Source organism: Mesoplodon mirus (assembly GCF_964341445.2).
Source record: "Mesoplodon mirus genome assembly, chromosome: 3".
Classification (NCBI taxonomy): Eukaryota; Metazoa; Chordata; class Mammalia; order Artiodactyla; family Ziphiidae; genus Mesoplodon; species Mesoplodon mirus.
The window spans coordinates 121,724,542-121,744,669 of NC_138978.1; the positions used below are offsets into that span (position 1 = coordinate 121,724,542).

A 20,128-nucleotide genomic window follows, 5' to 3' on the forward strand; every position below is an offset into this window, starting at 1 on the left:
GGCCAGTCAACAGTTAGCAGAGACTAAGAATAATGCTGAAAATAGCGACATTGATTAAGCCCCTACTGTGTACCAGGCACTGTGCATGCTAAGATCTTTATGGACAGTCTCTCTTAAACCTCACAGGAGTTTCATAAATTAGGTGATATTTCCAACTCACAAAGAGTGAACTGATGGTCAGAGAGGTTGAGTGACTGGCCAGGGTCACAAAGCTGACATGCTGCAGAGCTGGGGTTTGTGCCTGAATCAGAACGTGGCCTCTTGCTACTGAGCCCCTCGACTTTCTTCCCCCAGCCTCTAGTTGGTACGTGTTCCCAGTCGGCGCGACTAAGAGCTTGGGGAGTCAGGGGTTACGTGTACATGTTATAGATGAGGAACCTATGGCAGAGAAAGACATCAGTGACTTGCCCGGGATCACATGGCAAACTTGATGGTGGAGCTGGAATTAGAATCCAGATCTCTTGTTTGGAGCTCCTCCTGTCAGCTGGGGACAAACTCATATGTACCCAGCCCTTTGCTAGATGCTTCAGGAGACAATTCTCATTGAGAGGAGAGTGAATGCTCACCTGTGTGCCTCGTAGTGTGTGGCCCCAGGGAGTGAGTACCGGGATTAGCTCTGCCCTTGACGCTCTGTATGACCTTGGACAATTCACTTGTCTCTGGCCTTAGTTTCACCCTTTGACAAGTGGCAATTTGGCTTCAGTGGTGCTTAACTTTTTCACTACCAAGAACTCCGTTATTTTTTTCCCCTAGGGCTTCATGTTTTGAATATTTTGGCAGCCAAACAAACTGATTGGTTAACGGCCATTTGTCATCCACCCCCTTTTTTTTTTTTTTTTTTTTTTTTTTTGCGGTACACGGGCCTCTCACTGTTGCAGCCTCTCCCGTTGCGGAGCACAGGCTCCGGACACGCAGGCTCAGCGGCCTCGGCTCATGCGCCCAGCCGCTCCACGGCATGTGGGATCTTCCCAGACCGGGGCACGAACCCCTGTCCCCTGCATCGGCAGGCAGACTCTCAACCACTGCGCCACCAGGGAAGCCCCACCCTGCTTTTTTATACTCATTAAAGACACGATGGAGCTTTGAAGCAGCAGGAGGGAGCTGGTGTTACTGCACTGGGCTGGTGCTGTTCTGGTACCACATCGGGCCCAGCAAGGATGCCTATATATTGCTGTCAAACTGTGGGCCCCTACTTTGCTTAACAGTATGGTTTCCCTTAGGCAGTGTACAATATGGAAAACAGCCCAAGTGTTCCTGTGATCATGTCCAGGGACCTCAGGTTGGATATCACTGAGCTGGTATGAGACTTTGAGCCTGTGAGTCCCTTCCCTGCCCTCAAGGAGTTTATGGTCTAGCAGGAGAGACCCAGCACTGAAACACACATGCACGGTGCCTAAGAGGCAAGGCCAGATGTGACCAGAGTGGTGTGGACAACAGACTGCCTGCAAGGGGCACAAGTTCAGGCTGGGGAGAGAGTCCTGAGGGCTGGGATAGCAAAGGAAGACTTTCCAGAGGAGGAGGGACTTGGGCTGGACTCAGGGGATTCCAGGAATGGGACTCAAAACCATGGGGAAAACTGTACAACACACAGAGTGAACTCTAATGTAAACTATGGGCTTTCGTTAGTATTGGTACCAATGTTGGTTCATCAGTTGTAACACATGTATCACACTAGTGCATCATGTTAATTAATAATAGGGGAAACTGGGGGGCCAGAGAGGAGGGTATACAGGAACTCTCTGTATTTTCTATTCAACTTTAATGTAAACTTAAAACTTCTCTTAAAAAAATAATAAAGTCTATTAATTAAAAACGAAACCAACCCAAACCTGGGGAGGAGGTAGGGGCTCCTCCTACCTCCTGGGGGAGGGTTGAGCTTCAGGTTAAATACCCCTCCAGCGAGCCAGCTCTGAGCGGGTCACCCTGAGAGCAGAGGAGGGGGCTTTTAGCTTAACCGTGTCTCCCACCCTTGTCTCCCCCACCCCAGGAACTGCTGAAGGATGGGAAGAGGGAGACCACCATCAGCCAGCTGCTCATCAACCCCACAGACCTGGATATTGGGCGTGTCTTCACCTGCCGCAGCGTGAACGAGGCCATCCCGAGTGGCAAGGAGACGTCCATCGAGCTCGACGTGCACCGTGAGCACGTCCTCCTGGGGAGGAGGCAGGGATCGTGGGGTGGGGGGAATGTGCACCTTGAGTGGCGTCCTGGGAAGGAGCCCGGGAAGGGCGGGGGGCAGCACCCTTTGAGAAGCACAGAAGAATCCCCCAGGCGCCCTGGGACAGATGCACCATTTCTTTGTCATCTTGGATTCCCTGGTTTGAACTCTGAGGGCTGGTAGAAGAGGCATCAGCTGTGAGCCAGGCAGTTCCCGGGTTTAAGCCGTGTGACTTTGGGCAATGACATAATCTCTCTGAGCCTCAGTTTCTAATTCGGTATACGTGCAGAAAATAAAATGCAGGCCTACAATCCCTTATCGGAAATTCTAAACCAAAAGTGCTTGGGTGGCAAAACCTGAACCGAGGCTCTTCGTAGTCTTTTATTTAACCCACTTAATTGGAATAGCTATACATTTCACTGCAGATGTATTAATGCGTGTGTCTGTGGGATATTGCCCAGACTGTGCTGGCGTCTTACACAGTAAACAGTCTGTGCCCGCCGTTACCTTTCTAACCCTTGAAATATCCCAAATTCTGAAACACATCTAGTTCCCGGGGTTTCAGATAAGGGATTGTGGACCTGTACCTGCTTCTCAGGGTTGTGAGCATTAAGTGAGATATAGTGTAAGAGCATCTAGCATGGAGTATGCTACTTGGTAAGTGCTCAATAAACTCTCCCACTCCCCAGAGAAGGGTGGGAGAGTGGCAGCTATTGGAGAGATGCCCCACCCCCATCCCGGTCAGTGAGCCTAACGAGCCCACACTGACGCCTAGTGGTCACGGTCCGTCAATACACCTTCTGACTAATTTGTCCCTCTGGTATCATCCTTGGTCGTCACCCTAGCCGGCCCCTAGAGGCTCCTGGAATACAAGTGAAGAAGGCTTATTTATTGGAGCTGGTACACTGCTCAGTCAGATTCCCGGGTCACCACGCGGGTGAGGTCTGAGTGTGTGTGCTAGAGAGAGAAAAAGAAATTTGAGGGACAGAAAAGACCCTGACTTCCAGTCCTCTGCTTTGCAGACCCTCCTACGGTGACCCTGTCCATTGAGCCACAGACGGTGCAGGAGGGCGAGCGCGTCGTCTTTACATGCCAGGCCACAGCCAACCCTGAGATCCTGGGCTACAGGTGGGAGGGGCAGGGGCCGGGCACACTCTGGGGAACGATACTGGGCGGCCCTTGAGGCCAGGAGTGGGGGGCTGAGGAGGACAGGCCACTGGACGTGAGTGAGAGGGCTCCAAGGCCCGACCCCTCTCTGTGTTGCCTGTTCCCCCAGGTGGGCCAAGGGGGGCTTTCTGATCGAAGACGCCCACGAGAGTCGCTATGAGACGAATGTTGATTACTCCTTCTTCACGGAGCCTGTGTCCTGTGAGGTTTACAACAAAGTGGGAAGCACCAATGTCAGCACGTTAGTCAATGTCCACTGTGAGTAGCTGCAGGGCGGGGGTGGGGATAGAGGGCGGGGGCTTTAAAGGGCCTGGGGTGGGGCTGGCGGGGCTCCCTGAAGCTGAGGGGGCGTGGGGAGGAGGCAGGACAGGAGAAGGAAGAGGACAGCGATTGGACCCGACCCCCAGGGAGACTCAGACTCTAACGGGCTGTTCCTTTCTACCTCAGTTGCCCCCCGGATTGTAGTGGACCCCAAACCCACAACCACAGACATTGGCTCTGATGTGACCCTCACCTGTGTCTGGGTTGGGAATCCCCCGCTCACCCTCACCTGGACCAAAAAGGACTCAAACATGGTAAGAAGCTTGCTGCCTCTCCGGGACGCTGGAAGGAAGGAGCCTGGCCACAGGCTGGGGAGAGAGGGGGCATAGGAGGTGCAGCATTATTTTTCAAGTTGAACCTGGGCTATTTCCAAGTTCTCGGGATTTGGAAGAGAAGGACGGTGCTTGCAATCAACCCCACCCTCCTCGGCAGGCTGCCGCAGTGGCAGTGGGAGGGATGTGATGACCTGTGGGGTGGGAGGGGGGCAGGGGGCCCGAGTGGAATTGCCGCGGTGGCAAGAGACCTGGTAAAAGAATGCTGCTAGGAGGGTGGAGCAGCTGGGATGACTCACTAGAGAAAAGAAGGCTGAATTGTGCCGCTCTACAGCGACCTGCCTTGGACAGTTTGGGCCACAGTTGCAAAAAAGAGGGATTTCAGAGTGAAACTTCCTACCTCATTTGGTTAGAGAAGCACTAGAACAGATGACCAGAAGCGGCTGCATCCTCTGTATAGAACAGTGGCAGCCTCACCTGCCCTCTTGAGCCTCCACCCACTTCTGCCCGCTCTTATATAAAGAGATGATGTGTCTAAATAAATGCCAGCCTATTTAGAGTCAGGGGATGGACCAGATAGACACGGGACCCTGTTTCCCTTCTGGGAATTCACTTGTGGCCCTTCCTGCTTTCTTTCCAATGCCTCCGATGCGGGGGCCCGCACGGATCTAGGGGCCCAGGCCTCCTGGCTCCCCACCCGAGGCTGCTCTCTCTGCCCAGGTCCTGAGTAACAGCAACCAGCTGCTGCTGAAGTCGGTGACCCAGGCCGATGCCGGCACCTATACCTGCCGGGCCATCGTGCCTCGGATCGGAGTGGCCGAGCGGGAGGTGCCACTTTATGTGAATGGTGAGTGGCCTGAGGTGGGAGGGGGGCCTGTGAGGGGGAGGCAGGCACTGGAGGTTCCAGCTGGCCCTGACCACGTCTTCTTGCTTGCAGGGCCCCCCATTATCTCCAGCGAGGCCGTGCAGTACGCCGTCCGGGGTGACGGTGGCAAGGTGGAGTGTTTCATCGGGAGCACGCCACCCCCAGACCGCATTGTGAGTGCTGGGGCTGGCCTCGGGCCGGCAGCCGCTTGCTTCTCTGCTTGGCTCAGCCTCCTCCCACTTTCCCCAGGCCTTTCCTGCGCCCTGTGCTTCTCATCCTCTGACTCTGTCCCTCTGTCCGTCTTCCTGTTCAAATGCCATCTCCTCTCTTACTTGTTGTGTGACCCTGAGCCAGTTACTTGTTATTTGGAACCTCAGTTTCCTCATCCATAAAATAGGGGCAGTGATCCGTACCAAACAGGGTTGCCGTGAGACGTGAGGTGACAACACGTGTGAAAGGCCTGGTGGAGCCCCCCTGGCTATGCTGTTGGTTCCCCTGGGCTTTCACTCCTGCTCTGTCCTCTCCCTCGTCTCCTCCCCTTTCCTCAGCCTCCCGATCTCTTCCTTGCTCTCTCCTCTGCCTTCTGCCCCTCCGCCCTGACCCCTCAGTTCTGTCCCACCCTGTCATCCCCTCCTCTCCCTTCTTCTGCCTTCCTCCTCCTACCAGCCCCCATGCCACTCTCTGCCCCCCTCCCTCTCCCCCACACCATGAACCATTAATTCCTTCTGTGACCATTAACCGTCAAACCCCTCATCACATTTAATGACCATTTGGCTAACTCCACGGCTGCCCAGAGACACTTCATTACCATGGCCACCTGGGCAGCGGGCGGCTTGGCTCCCAGGGGGGGCTTTCCTTGCAGAGCTAGGAGGACTGATCCCTGGAAAGGAGGCAGTTCTCAGTGGCTCTCCCTCCCTTGGGTTCCACTCTGAGGCAGGGGACACAAAGGGGGGATGCCCCGGCTAGGGGGTCGGGGATGGAAGAGCCTAGGAGAGACAGCTCTCCGGTGCCAATGCCCACTCATTATAAGGGTCTGTGGATGAGTCTGCAGAGCCAGTGGGCTATGTAGGGCCAGCTGTGGAGTGGTTAAAGGTGAGGTTGAAGGTTAAGTTATCTTTAGTTAGAATCTCAGACTATCAGAGCTGGAGGAAAGCTGGAGCATTGTCTGCCTCTAGCCCGGTCCTCTCCTTTTATAGGAAACTGAGACCCAGAGAGGGAAGGGGAGGCTACACAGGGCTCGAGGCGAGAGTCAGGCCTAGAGCCCAGGGTTCTTGGCTCTCCACCCAGGATTTGTTTTACCACATCAGGGGTCCCACATGTTGCTTTATTGGATCCGCTGGGGTTGTTACAAAAATAGAGATTCCCAATCAAAGAAGCCTGAATTCTAACATGGAGAAGGTGGGTCTTTGGGACAGTAGTCGACCATCTTCTGGGCCTGCTGGCTTTCCGAATAAAATTGCTCTCCCTTGCCCCAACAAAGGCAGCAACAACAAAATAGAGATTCCTGGGCCTCTGCCCTGGAGAGTCAAATGTAGGAGATAAGCCCCGGGAATCTGCATGTTAAAGAGTGTCTCTGAGCGTATTTGAATGGGCCTAGCACATACTGCAGGCATGTTTCGGAACCGCTGCTTCTCCTAGACTGGAGGTTTGATGCCAGGGTTTGAGGCAGCAGGTGCGACTTGGGCTTGTTTCAGGGCAAGTGTGGGGCTGGGCTTAAGAGCACATGGGGTGAGGATGTGAGGATGCCTGGAGGGTGGGTCAGGTGTTTCCGCCACCTGCCTCTTCCTTATCTCATCCTGCCCTCCCCCCCCCCAGGCATGGGCATGGAAGGAGAACTTCCTGGAGGTGGGGACCCTGGAACGCTACACGGTGGAGAGGACCAATTCAGGCAGCGGGGTCCTGTCCACGCTCACCATCAACAACGTCATGGAGGCCGACTTTCAGACCCACTACAACTGCACAGCCTGGAACAGCTTCGGCCCAGGCACAGCCATCATCCAGCTGGAAGAGCGAGGTGACAGCAGTACTGGCTGTGCGGCCAGGGCGCGGGGCGGCCCGGGGACTCTGCTCCCTCTCCTCTCTGGGGGCAGGGCTCAGAGAGACAGCTCCCTCCTGCGCCTGCCCACCAGAGCCTGGCCTTGGCGCTCAGGTGGAAAACCCACTCGCATTTTTAAACACTTATTGAGCATCTGCTCTGTGCCAGCCACCCCCTCTAGGAGCTGCAGGGACACATGTGAGCGAACACACTCCTTGCCCTCCGGGAACTTTCAGTTCAGTGGAGAACTTACAGAGTCGTAGCAAATGACTTCAGGTGGAGAAAAATGAAACGATCTGTGAAAGGGAGTAAAACTCCCCACCTCACTGGGTTGGTGTGAGGATTAAATGAGAAGATATTCCTGAAGTACCTGGCATAGAATAGGTGCCCAGGAAGCTTCGGTTCCCCTACCTCTTCACGAATCCTTAGTCTGGTAGGAGACACATAGTCCCTCCCTTAAGGCACTTCTACTGTGATGAAAGATACATCATGCCTTTGACTTTTTTGGAAGCTCCCACCTCTGATGAGGAAAAGAGCCCCCTCCTCCTCTTTTTTTTTAAAATGAGAACTAGCCATTTGACATGGGAGATGGGGGAAAATAACTGGGGGTCCCCTCGAGTCTTTCTTAGCTGAAGACACCAGCAAGAGCAAGGGGTTGGTGGAGAAGAACAGAGTAATAGAGTGAGGCGGGGCTCTGCAGGGAAGGCTTTCTGGAGGAGAAGAGACTTACATGGATCTGATCCATCCCGGACAGCCAGGAAGGGAGAAAAAGCTGGAGGCAGGATTCCTGGGTCCTTCTCATCTCTGGGGAGCAGGGGGAACCAACCAGAACTGTTTGAGCCCTGGGAGGGTAGGTACAGATGGAACAGTCACAATGGTGTGTGTGGAGAAGGCAGTGAAAGAGGTCAGAACACATGGCAGATGGGAGAATGTGGGGACAGCTGACCTCAGACAAGAGCCCAACCCAGGAAGGAGAGACAAGCCTCACACACAGGTGGGCTGCAAGAGAGGGACAGATGGACCACCAAGGCCAGGGTCAAGCTGATCCCAATTCTGATGAAGCTGCAGCACAGGTCTAAACCCAAACAGTGCAGACTTCCTCTCAAATCCCACCTTGACTTTAACTGTACACAGCTCAGCTGAAACATAAAACCTGTGCACAATCCAGGGGGGCACGGAGCTCGGCTGTCCTCACCTTCAGCCAGCACTGAGCTCAGATCCTCCGTGTGCCCCCATCCTGACCCTCCCCCTTTTCCTTCCCTCATCTGAAGAGGTGTTACCTGTGGGCATCATCGCCGGGGCCACCATCGGCGCAGGCATCCTGCTCATCTTCTTCTTCATCGCCCTGGTGTTCTTCCTCTACCGGCGCCGCAAAGGCAGTGAGTATGGGCCCTGCTCAGGCCTCAGCCCTCCTGGGGGTCCCCAACAGGCAGGGCCTGGGAGAGGTGAGGGGGTTGACAGCGGCGCTCCCCAGGCCAGGTGGGTCCAGAAGCAGCCTCTGCAGAGGCTGGCAGAAAGCGTCCAGGCTGCTCCTCCTGTCCCAGGTCGCAAAGACGTGACCCTGAGAAAGCTGGACATCAAGGTGGAAACAGTGAACCGGGAGCCACTCACGATGCATTCTGACCGGGAGGACGATGCTGCCAGCGTCTCCACGGCAACCCGTGTCATGAAGGCCATCTACTCGGTAAGGGTCCCTCCTCCCTGGCCCAGCTCTCCCCACAATCTTGGGACCGGCTGCAGCCCAGCTCACCAATACTGTTGCTCTCTCCTCCCTCAGTCATCCTACCTTGGCCCTGCTCCGTCCCCCATAGGCTCACACGCTCACACACATACATATATGTGCACATGCACATTCATAAACACATCCACGTGCCCACGCTCCCCAGGCTAATTTCCCTCCATTAGAGGACAGGCAGGTGTGGCCTAGCACAGGCTTCCTTCACCCCAGCCTCCACCTACAGAGTATCAGAACTGGAAACCCCTAGAAGTTTTCTGGCCCAAGTGCCTCATTGCTCAGATGAGGAAAGAGCCCCAGAAAGGGGCAGGGACGTACCCAAGCATTGCATGTTAGCGACAGAATTGGTGCTAGAACCCAGGTCTCTGGCCTCTTCCCACCACATCCCAGAACCTCTGCTGGGAGAGGACACAGAGTTCAAGGCTGCCCATGACCCCAGACGCTTCCCCTTCATAGGTGACCTCTGGGTGTGGGGATACGGTAGGCAAGGAAGGACAAGAGCAGGGTGTCCGTCTCCTGATGCCCCACTCTTGCTGCTCTGCAGTCCTTCAAGGATGACGTGGACCTGAAGCAGGACCTGCGCTGTGACACCATCGACACCCGGGAGGAGTATGAGATGAAGGTGGGAAAGCGGGGAGGGGCCAGCGCACGGGGGCTGGTGGGAACAGGGGCTCTGAGGGCCTGCAGGGTGGAAGTGAGGGCAGGTTTGGGGAGGAGCGGTCAGGAGGAAACAGGAGGTGGGGAGTTATTGGCTGAGAGCCCAGGGCAGAGCCAGAGAAGGAGGCCCAGAGGGCCATGACGAGATGACACCCTTCCCCCAAGAGAGACTCCCCTCGTCCATCCTCTTCTCTCGTTGCCCCCCAGGATCCCACCAATGGCTACTACAATGTGCGTGCCCACGAAGACCGCCCGTCTTCCAGGGCAGTGCTCTATGCTGACTACCGTGCCCCTGGCCCTGCCCGCTTCGACGGCCGCCCCTCTTCCCGCCTCTCCCACTCCAGCGGCTATGCCCAGCTCAACACCTACAGCCGGGCCCCGGCCTCTGACTACGGCCCTGAGCCCACACCCCCAGGTCCTGCTGCCCCAACTGGCACCGACACCACCAGCCAGCTGTCCTACGAGAACTATGAGAAGTTCAATTCCCATCCCTTCCCCGGGGCAGCAGGGTACCCCACCTACCGACTGGGCTACCCCCAGGCCCCTCCGTCCGGCCTGGAGCGGACCCCGTATGAGGCATATGACCCCATTGGCAAGTACGCCACTGCCACGCGGTTCTCCTACACCTCCCAGCACTCGGACTACGGCCAGAGGTTCCAGCAGCGCATGCAGACGCACGTGTAGGGCTAGAGCCTGGCCGGGGCATCTCTGCGGGGCAGAGGAGAAGGCTCTCACAGCTGTTCCCTGATATTCAGGGGCATTGCTCGTTGTTGCTCCCGTCCTGGACCAGCCTTCCTCCTCCCACCGTGGCAGGCAGGGAGCAGGTCTCCCGGAAACACCCCGTCCCGAGGATGGTGCTCTGTGCATGCCCCAGCCTCCTGGGCCTGCCCTTCCCTCTTCTTCGGGAGGATGTGTCTCTTCTGATCTGCACTCTCGCCTGGCCCCAGCCTGGGGACGGGGAAAGTGAAGGTTGCGGAGAGCAGAGGGGGCACTTTTTAGCATTCCCTTTCTATCCCACCCCTCTGATCTCCCGTGAGTAGACAGGGGGTCATGTGGAGATGAACAGGCTTTGGCCCAGGGGGCATGAAGTGTAGGGGTGGGTGGCTCTGGTACAGATAGGTGGAAGTGGGATCGCCTGGCCAGTCCATCTGTTGTCTGCGTTCATACCTTGGATGCATCTCTCCCTCCTTGGGACTGCAGAAAGGACCTTGGATTTATTTAGTCCTGGCACCGAGTTCAGATCCAGCCCTCCTTCAGCTGGGAGTAAAGTGCCGGTCATCCTGGTTGCCCATGGGGACACCCGTCTGTCTGCCTGCAGAGGGATCCAGGTATGTCCCGTAGTGCTGCCCCCTTTGCTTCTCCTCTGTGCTGGGCCGGCCAGATAAGCCAGGGGGTCGTGATGGAGAAGGAAATGTCAGGAACCATGTCCTGAGTCACTAGCCAGACAGCAGTGTGCTATATAGCAGTTTCCAGAACCCACGCTAGAGTGAGCCCCCCCAAGCCCCCTCCCCTCCCCAGTCTGCCCCACTTCCTGGCTTTAACTCTCTAGCATGCCTGGGGAGTGGTGGGGTGAGGGTGGGAGTGCGATAGGCTAATTTTCAAAGACAACAAAAAACAATAAACACCTCATTTGGAGAAAAAAAGCAAAAAAGCTGTAGGGAGTCCCCCACCCAAATACAAGTCCCAGTGGAAAGGAAAGGGGGCATCTGTTCTTCACCAGATTCCCAACATCTTCCATTACTCTTTCAATCTCGAAGCACTTTGAATCCATTTTTAAACATTCAGGCAGTGAGACCTGTCATCCGATGGGCCCTGATAGGACAGGGAGGGGCCTGGCTGTCAGGCTGTGCTGTCCCACCCTAGGGCCAACCAGCTGGTTAGAGAGGCCACCTTCCCGGGGGCATGGGAGATGTTCTCTTTAGATGGGTTTTTGTTTGTTAAGTGTCTGTTTTTTTCTTGGACCAATCAGATTCCTTCTTCCAGTTTCAGTGCCTTGAGTGTCCAGCTTTGGTTGACCGGCCCTGGGTGGGTGGCTGCACAGGGAGCAGGTTTTGTGAGCGCAAACTCACTGCCAAGTGTTGCAGAGTTTAGGGGACAGACGGGCGAGGGGGCCTGGTAAGAGGAAGGGCGGACCTGGTAAGGTCACGCGGAAGGGCACTGCAGGCAGCCACGGCCCAGGCGGCCCCCCACGCCCACCCTCACCTCCATCTACACACGTGCACGCACGCCTGCACATGCATTCCACATTCTCAGCCGCCACCTTCTGACCAAAGAGAACCGGCGCTCCAAAGAGAACTCACTCCCCTGCCCCAGCCTCCCCTTTCCAAGAAGCAGGGTCTGCTCTTCCCCTTGCTGGGCCCTGAGCCGGCAGGTCCTCTGTTGCAATCCCCAGAATGCGCTTTGCCCTTTCTCGTGGTCGCCGTTCATTAGTCATGTTCGCTTTAATGAGTTACATGCCCATCAGTCACGGGCCATCGCCACCTTTGCGGATGGCTCTGTGGGGTGACATTCCTCGCCATCCCTTGGCTGGTAAGGACCTGCTCATACCCAGGAAGAAAGTAGTTCTAGTTCCAGCCTCTCAAACTGCCTCTGCATCCTCCTCCACTTCACCGGGGGCAAGTCCCGAGGACCGGTCCTTACAGAGGCATCATACAGGCTCCCAGCGCTATGCTATTCCACCCTCACCCCTGGAAGCTGACTCCTGCCTGTGGATTCCTTTTCTGTGAGCTCAGTGACAAGGTCTGTTAAGGATGCAGGTTCCTGTGCAAATTCATGCATATTCTGATGATTTTCACAGAAGCCATGGGTAATCTAAACAGTTAAAATCTAAAGAGGGTGGCTTTTTAAACAGGAATATTCCAAAAGACATTTATTTTTATTAGGGGTTTGGCCACATTCGCTTGTTTACTCCTTTTTGGTTTTAGTGCTGGGTCCATTCTGTTGATGGAGAGGAGGAGGCCCTGAGGTCACTCGGTAACTCAGCTGACACTGCAGGAACCATGGGTTTTGGAAGCCAGATACAGAGCTACTTCCCTGTTCGCTGTTCCTTAACACGTTACAGTACCTGGGTATCAAGCAAGCACCATGCAAGGCACAAGGAGATGTCAGCAACCAAGGCCATCTCTGCCCTCTGCAACTTGCACTCTGGTCTGACCAGAATCTGAATTGGGACCGACCTGTTAAGCCAGTGGAATTGCTTTTCTGGGGAGTGGCAGGCGCCCTTGAGCATGGAGGGTTGCTGTCTGAGGCTGGAGTCCCCCAGCATGGTGCCTCAGTACTTGATGTGGTCACTTTGGTGATCCTGACTGCCTTGGCCATTTTAGTTTTGGTGGGAAGAGCAAGGGGTCGGGAGACGTGGGACCCAGTTCTGAAGCTGCCATTTACTGCGTGACCTTGGCCTAACCTCTTTAGGTTCATTGTCCCCTATTTTCTGGTCTTTATGATGAGGAGGGGGGGAGAGTTGCACAAACCTCGAGTTATCCTGCTCTTGCTGCATTCATTTGGTGAGGTGGAAGGGCCTGCCATCCCTAGCAAGGATTTGGGAACAGTAACTGAGCAGTGGAGGGATGGGAGAATTGAAAGGTTCTCCTATCTTGAAAGAAGCTTTCACTGTGGGCTTCATCAACTTGTCAGAAGTGTTGTGAATGAATTTCCACTAGAAACCCCTTAATCCCAAACAGCAACAAAAAGCATATCCTAAACCTCAGTGAAATTGATGTGGGTTATCCTTTGGCCATTGTGCTGCCCCCCACTCAGAATCCTAACAGTTTTGCAAAGGTGTCTCTGGCTAGGTCAGGGCATGGTGAGTTTCCTTCACTGTGCACCCAAGTTTCAGGCAGCCTTCTCCATAGGGAGAAATGGAAGCAGCCACCCTCCACCCCAGTCCTCAGGAACACTCCCGTGGCCTGGGGACAGCCAGCCTCACTTACTGAGCAAGGGGAAGCCTGCAGGCTAAGGTGTCTCGAGCCAGAGGGCAAGGCGTGAGAACAGCTGGCCTCTCTGCAGGTGCAGTTCAGAAGGGCAGCTGGTAGAGTGAAGAGGGAGTCCAGCAGTTTTTGACTTAAGTTCTGGGTCTTGAAGAGGTTCTTGTGATTCTGGATGACCCACAGTCTCCTTGTGGAGGGCCTGACTTGCATCCTAAATCCCAAATCCATCCAAGTCTAGCCACAAAGTATGCATGAAGCAAAACCCACCATAAGTCAGAAAGGAAAGCAGCCAGGGATGGGAGCAGAGCTATACTCTCACAGATGTCCTGCACGGGATGAAAGATGTTTGTTTGATTCCCACCCCATCCTCACCCCGTCTCCAGGCACTGCACCTTCTCCTTGTCTCAGCAGGTGCTGCTTTCCTTATAATTTTGAGGGCAGCCTTTTCTGCTTTACAGGATGGAGCCCTGGAGTCTCTCACCCTGGTGCCCTCTCGTTAAACGGGTGGTGCTCTGTCGGGAGCCACAAGTCCTGGGCTCTTTCACATGGAATCAGATGGTCTTTCAGTGTACTTGACCCATGTACGTAGCAGTGTTGGGCCATTCGGGTTTGGAGAAAACCACGTTAAAGCTAAGAGCCCAGTTGCACTGAACTGGCTCAGTCACTGCCTCACTCTGCCGTGAGGGCAGTTCTCTCCCCACTGCTGCGCGCCCAAGCACCCCAGCCTCGGAAACCCTGGCTTCTCTGCCAACTTAGTGCTGTGTGTCCTGAGCCAGGTCACCACTCTGTGCCCCTACGGGCCCTTCTGCATGTCGAGAGAATCACCTGGAAGGCATTAGTGAAGCTTCTGACCCTGGTGGGACCAGTAAGGAGGTGATAATAGAACATTGAGGTGCACAGACCAAGGGATGTAATTGGAAAGGCATTTATTTTTGTGAAGAGGCTATAAAATTAGCATTTAAATAACCCATCCCCTTCTCCCTGCCTCCCCCTTATCCCTCCATGATACCTCTCCTTTCCTGGAGGCCAGCCTCTTTCTGTAAGGCACTGGCCTCACTTATCAGCTGGGTCCTGACCTTCCATTTCTGTGCTGCTGGAAGAGGATGGAAAGATGTGTGGCTCAGGAGATTCCTCAGTTTGGGAGATGGGGGGGTGGGGCAGAATCCCATTTTCTTGCATCACTGTGAGGGAGCTCCAGGCCCTGTCCCTGGAGGAATAATTGCTGCGCAGAAGTCACAGGCCATACTGGGCGGTTCTGGTACAAGCCTGCCCTTAAAAATAATAACAATAATGATAATAATAACTCTGTTTGCATAGAGCTATCACTCATTCCTACCACTCTCCTGTCCCCTGATCCTGGCATTTTGCTGTCCCCAGCCACTGGCCTTTGCAAGTGTTGGTGGGCCATGGGTTCTTCTGTTCACTTCTGGGGATCTTCAGATGCTTCCCCCTGGGGGGACCCCTAATTCTGGGGAGAGAGCAGCCAAGTTGCCAATACAATCAAATTCTCGACGCAATCTTTCTAGCAATAGTGACCCAGAAGATTCGGCTGCTGCCTCCAATTACACCAGAATGAGGCCCAGGGCTCCCTGTGGTCCCCTTTTCTACCCCACTATTCTTGGGATTACAACCACCGCTTCTGGCTCCAGTTAAATTTTCTCCACCCAAACCCTGATAATAAATGGATCCATGATGATAATTAAGAGAAGAGGAAAAAAAAATATTATTTTTGTTAGGACAAACCATCGTAGATTTTTAGCAATGTGTATCTGTGTGTCCCTCACACTTTTTCCTATTCTGCCTTTTTTCATTTTCCTTTTTTTTAAATATTATGTACTATATTTTTAGTCTCAAGCACACTATATATTATATATATTTAATTTTTTTATATATATAAATATAAATGTTTTAAAAAGTACCATGTTTTGTGTTGTTTAATGCACGAGCAACTCTACTTACTTAAAAGCTTGCCTGATTTGGGGTGAAATGATCTAAGTTGGAGGAAAAGATAGATTTTTGGATTGAGATGGCAGAGACTATATATTTGTGTCACCTCCAGGCTGTGGGGCAAACACATTTTATTCACCAGTTTGTGTCTGTTGCAGAAGCCTGAGGCCAATTATGGCAGTTCAGGGATAAACAGCCAGAGGCTCTGTGCTTTTGGAACACAGCATCCAAATGTTCTGTGCCAAATCTGATTATGGGGATAGGAAATGGGGGTGGGGTGGGGGGAGAATGAATCTGGGATCCAAATCCCGAAGGGTTTGGGAGTGTGAGGATGAACAAGACTGATTTCACTTATTTGAAATGTAGTTGTTTGGGTAAAAGGCAAAGTTTCCAGGTCGCTAACCCTTTGAACTTGAAGTGAAACAATGAAAAAACAGATGGTGCAGCAGTACACACACACAGAGGCCATCCTGCTGAGAAATTCTAAATTCTCCGAGTTTAGTAGAATTTGCAAAGATTTTACTTTACTCTTTTCACAGGAGTGTTTGAGGATAACTGGGGGAAAAAATTGTTTTCAGATAATGTTTTTGAAAGCTATAAATCACTAAAGAAATACAAGGGTTTATTGTTTCCCTCATCCAGTTAACAATCCAGCAAACTAAAGATGGTCCACAGTAGCCTTTTTGTACACAAGGGACACAGAGCACAGTCAGAGCTAGGGATGTAAGAGAGCTGAAAAAAAATACTTTAGAGATAATGCAACCCATTTCCAAGAATGTTGTAGGGCACAACCCAGAGCTACTACAGAGGGTGGGGCAGGATGCAGTGGGGGCTGCAGTTTGGAGTGTGTCCTGGACCAGAGCCTGTAGGTAGCTCAAGGGACGTCCAACCTGGATGGGAATAAGAGGCCTCCGTGCAAGGTGAATCTCGAGGCTACAGCCAGGTAAGTTGAACTGGCATAGGTAAAATATGGCATGATAGTTGGAATCCAGAAGCAAACAGAGTTAAGAGAGAGAGAGAGAGAGCGAGAGAAATGAGAAGAAGCAAGTTTGTGCAAACATGGAGGCCAAGTGAATTCTGTTAGGCCAAGTAGTGTTAGGTGGGGTGTTTCCTGTGCTTTGTATCTGCTTGGGATGCATTTTATTCCTCTCTGCATCCCCAGAGCCCAGCCCAAGGCCAGCAGGTACTTTAGGACAAGTCTGTGAGCTGTATAGGGCACCACACGATACTTGTTGTCAAACCCAAGTTCATGTGCCCTACATACAGTGAGCCCAAACAAACTGAAACATTGGAGTTTGGGGCAGAGAAAGGTTTATTGATTAAGAGGACACTGACCAAGAAGATGGGAGACGTTTCTCGGATTCATCTTACTGACTGGCCAAGGTATAAGGTTTTTAAAGGCAGCATTTTCGGATGAAGGTTGCAGGGAGCATGACTTTTTTCTTTCTGGTTGGTGGTGAGATAACAGAGTCGTGTTTCGGGAATCTTAATCATCAGTCTTCTGGTTCCAGCCAGTCTGGGGTCTATGGACTTGTGGTCAGCATGTAGTCACCATTCTCCACCTGGGTGGGCATCTTCGTTCCCACAGAACAACTCAAAGATGTGTGTCAAACTGTTAGGTGTGTCCCTTGAGGAGGAACTAGGACTCTGTCCATCACTGAACTATTGTTTCTTGACTGCTTTTCCTTTGTTTCTGCATCCCCTCACTTCCCTAATTAGTAACTGCTTGAGTCTGCTCTTTCGAACTCAGGGAAGACCTAGGAGACTAAAGCTTTTTTCCACAATAAGAAGTGAGGGACACAGAAATGCTTCTGTACCCAGGAGCGTCCTGCAGGGTCTTGCTCAGTTTCAATTCCCACTTTTCCTTGATATTCCTCAATCCTGAGGGGAACAGGGGTGGGACAAGAAACGGAATAAAGTTTTAGATGGAGAGATTAGTCATAAGCTCGATGGGGACTTGGTTTTAGGGGGAACCCACTCTCATATCTAGGCACTAGATAGGCCGCAGAAACCTGTCTCATGTATTAGGCCTCTTCCTGTGACAGGGGCCCAAGCCCTTCCCTTAAGTCACCCCCAGCCTGAAGACAAGTAATAATGTTGCAGGAAGGGGGATCCCTTCCAGGGCCCTAGAGTGGGCTCTTGTCTAACACTCGGAAATGAATTATCTGAGGAGACACATGTGCTGACAAAGCAGGAGACTTTATTGGGAAGGGGCGCTGGGGTGGAGAGCAGGAGGACCAGGAGAACTGCTCTCCCACGTGGCTCATAGTCTCGGGTTTTATGGTGATGGGCTTAGTTTCTGGGTTGTCTCTGGCCAATCGTTGTGACTCAGGGTCCTTCCTGGTGTCGCACACATCACTCAGCCAAGATGGATTCCAGCGAGGAGGATTCTGGGAGGTTAGTAGGACTGGTGTCTCCTCTCTCCTTTTGACCTTTCCTGAATTCTTCTGGTTGGTGGTAGTCTGTTAGCTCCGAATTCCTTACCAGGGCCTCCTGTTTAAGATATTCATGCAAGTGGTTACTATGGTGCCTGGCCAGGGTAGGCGGTTTCAGTCAGTCATTCTCCTAACAGTAATGACACCAGCAGGCCCTTTATCACCTTTATCACCACTCTTTGCAGAGTTTAACAAGCTACTTCTTCCTTGGGAGGTATCCTGCCTCACAGCAGGAGCTCTTGCCCTTGGCACAAATGTGCTCTTGTCTGTACCTTCACACCAAAGGGGTGAACTTCAAAGTCCTCCAAGACCTACCCCAAGATCACCTTTCCAAAAGATCAGACCATTTAGCCTTCCCTTTCACTTACCCAACATTTCAAGACAGTCTGACAGAATCATGCCTTATTTGGCATACTCCTGCACTTTGCTGCCTCTGTGCTTTTGTCTAGGCTCTTTTCTCTGCCTGGAATGCCCATGTCCCTTTACCTTCCTATTTCCAAATTTTGCATATGTTTAGGGCCCAGCTCAAAGGCCATCTCTTCCAGGAAGCCTTGCCTGATTCATTATGTACTCACCTTCTCTCCCTCCTAGCAAGTCTCTGGACAGGTGAGCTGCCTCTCACTGATCTCATTGGTAACTGTTTGCTTTGATCACAGGGTTTTGTGTATAACACATTAGTACTTTCCTCTTAAAATAAAGGCACTGGAAGGCTTATCATCTAACAGAGTCCCTGGCATATAGTTGCTCAATATGTGCTAAAGGAATGCAGGGATGAAGGGAAGGGAACCAAACCCACAAACATAACGCATAAAGGGAATTTACCCTGGAGGAGTCCATCCTTGATGAAGTGGGATGGCACGGTGATTAAAACATGGGCTCTCAAGTCAGTCTGCCAAGCTGATAGACATTACCAGTACTCACTAATATTGAGTCCTCTATTTGAGTCCCCTGGCTATTGGACAAGGCCAGCCTGCTTAGTTTTGGCCAGTGTTCTATAAACAAAAATGACATGTCACTTCCAGACCAAAGCATTTAATTGCTACTGTGAGACCCTCCAGCTCTTTCTTCACCTGCCATAGCGACAGGAGCTCATTTATTCCAGATGGTGCAGCTTCATAAAAGTGGAGTCCCTCTCGGCCTGGGCCCCTGAGTAATGATGTGAAGCAGAGCTTCTCTGACAACCCATGATAAACATGTAGTTTGAGGGAGAAGTGAATCTTTGTTTTGTTAAGATATTGAAATTTTGGAGCTGTTTGTTACTGCAACACAGTGTGTCCTATCCTGATTAATACACAGCTTCACCTCTTCCTCCTGCTTGACCTTGGATAATGTTGGGGATGAAGACATTTTCTTCTACCCTTCTAGGTTCTACTGGCTGGTCTAAGAATTAAATTGACATGAAGCAGATTAACAGGAGAAAATCAAACAAAAATTTAGTAACATGTACACAGGAGAGAGACCCAGGAAAACTGAGTAACTCACCAAACTGACCAAAGCCCTTCCCTTAAATACCATCCTCAGCTAAAGACAAAAACCGAGGTTGAGGGTGGGGAGGGTCAGTTATGGGAGGTTATAATCACCCAGCAAACAAGGGTGATTATGATGCAGATTTAAGTCTTTGCCTTCTTCTTTGGTGAGAACTTCTAGAGATTTGGTCATCCTCCTCTTCTTGGTACAGGGAGGGAGACATCTAGACAAATGGAGATTTCCCTTACAGATGTAAATGTTTCTTACAATAGGGCAACGCCTACTCGGTTTTCAGAGCCCTTCCCAAGTCTACTGTTTCACAGAAAATAACGAGATTAAAACAACATGCTAAAAACATATTTTAGGGTGGCAAATTCTGTTCCCCTACAGTAAGTTCCTTTATCTCTCTGTGTCGCACCTGTCTCCCTGTGAAATGGACTAAGACTTCCTATCCCATATAACGGTGCTTAGCAAAGTTCTCAGCACGTGAGTACTCAGTAAATGTTACCTTGTGTTAGCCTGGAGAAAGGAGAACAGTGGGCATCTGCCTCCCTCCCCTTTGCCCCTCTCCTTAGAGACATCACCAAAGATGTCAACAATGCCCAGGGGTTATGAAAAGAGCATGGAATCTGGAATGAGTATATTTAGGTTAAAATCCCAGCAGTGCTTGGGGCTCCCCTGGTGGCACAGTGGTTAGGAATCCACCTGCCAATGCAGGGGACACGGGTTTGAGCCCTGGTCCGGGAGGATCCCACATGCTGCGGAGCACCTGGGCCCCTGCGCCACAACTACTGGGCCTGCGCTCTGGAGCCAGTGAGCCACAACTACTGAGCCCATGCTCCTAGAGCCCGAGTTCCTCAACAAGAGAAGCCACCGCAATGAGAGGCCTGCGGACTGCAACGAGGAGTGGCCCCTGCTCGCTGCAACTAGAGAGGGCCCGCGCACAGCAACGAAGACCTAAGGCAACCATAAATAAATAAACTGTAAAAAAAAATCCCAGCAGTGCCTCCTGGAACTCCGATTCAGGGCAGGTCAGCACATCTTTCTGAGCTGCCTTTTCTTTATCTGTAAAATGTTGTGAACACACAATGAGATGAGGTACACAAAAGCCCTTTGTAAATTGCTAAATGCTATTTAAATGTG

The 20,128-nt window shown here is 52.3% G+C and overlaps 1 protein-coding gene across 2 annotated transcripts in view; it reads left to right on the top strand.

Moving 5' to 3' along the window:
* Positions 1 to 12,968, top strand: part of KIRREL1 (kirre like nephrin family adhesion molecule 1) — a 100,362-nt gene extending 87,394 nt beyond the window's left edge. The window contains exons 5-15 of one of the 2 annotated variants that reach the window (XM_082613443.1): positions 1,988 to 2,138; positions 3,181 to 3,286; positions 3,435 to 3,583; positions 3,773 to 3,900; positions 4,639 to 4,765; positions 4,856 to 4,956; positions 6,599 to 6,797; positions 8,090 to 8,197; positions 8,363 to 8,502; positions 9,098 to 9,175; positions 9,418 to 12,968. In XM_082613443.1, coding sequence (XP_082469569.1) covers positions 1,988 to 2,138; positions 3,181 to 3,286; positions 3,435 to 3,583; positions 3,773 to 3,900; positions 4,639 to 4,765; positions 4,856 to 4,956; positions 6,599 to 6,797; positions 8,090 to 8,197; positions 8,363 to 8,502; positions 9,098 to 9,175; positions 9,418 to 9,894 — 1,764 coding nt within the window. In that variant the 3' untranslated portion in view covers positions 9,895 to 12,968. Of the gene's footprint in view, positions 1 to 1,987; positions 2,139 to 3,180; positions 3,287 to 3,434; positions 3,584 to 3,772; positions 3,901 to 4,590; positions 4,766 to 4,855; positions 4,957 to 6,598; positions 6,798 to 8,089; positions 8,198 to 8,362; positions 8,503 to 9,097; positions 9,176 to 9,417 lie in introns of both variants that reach the window. The other variant, XM_082613442.1, reaches the window with a different exon arrangement.
* Positions 12,969 to 20,128: the final 7,160 nt, after the last annotated feature.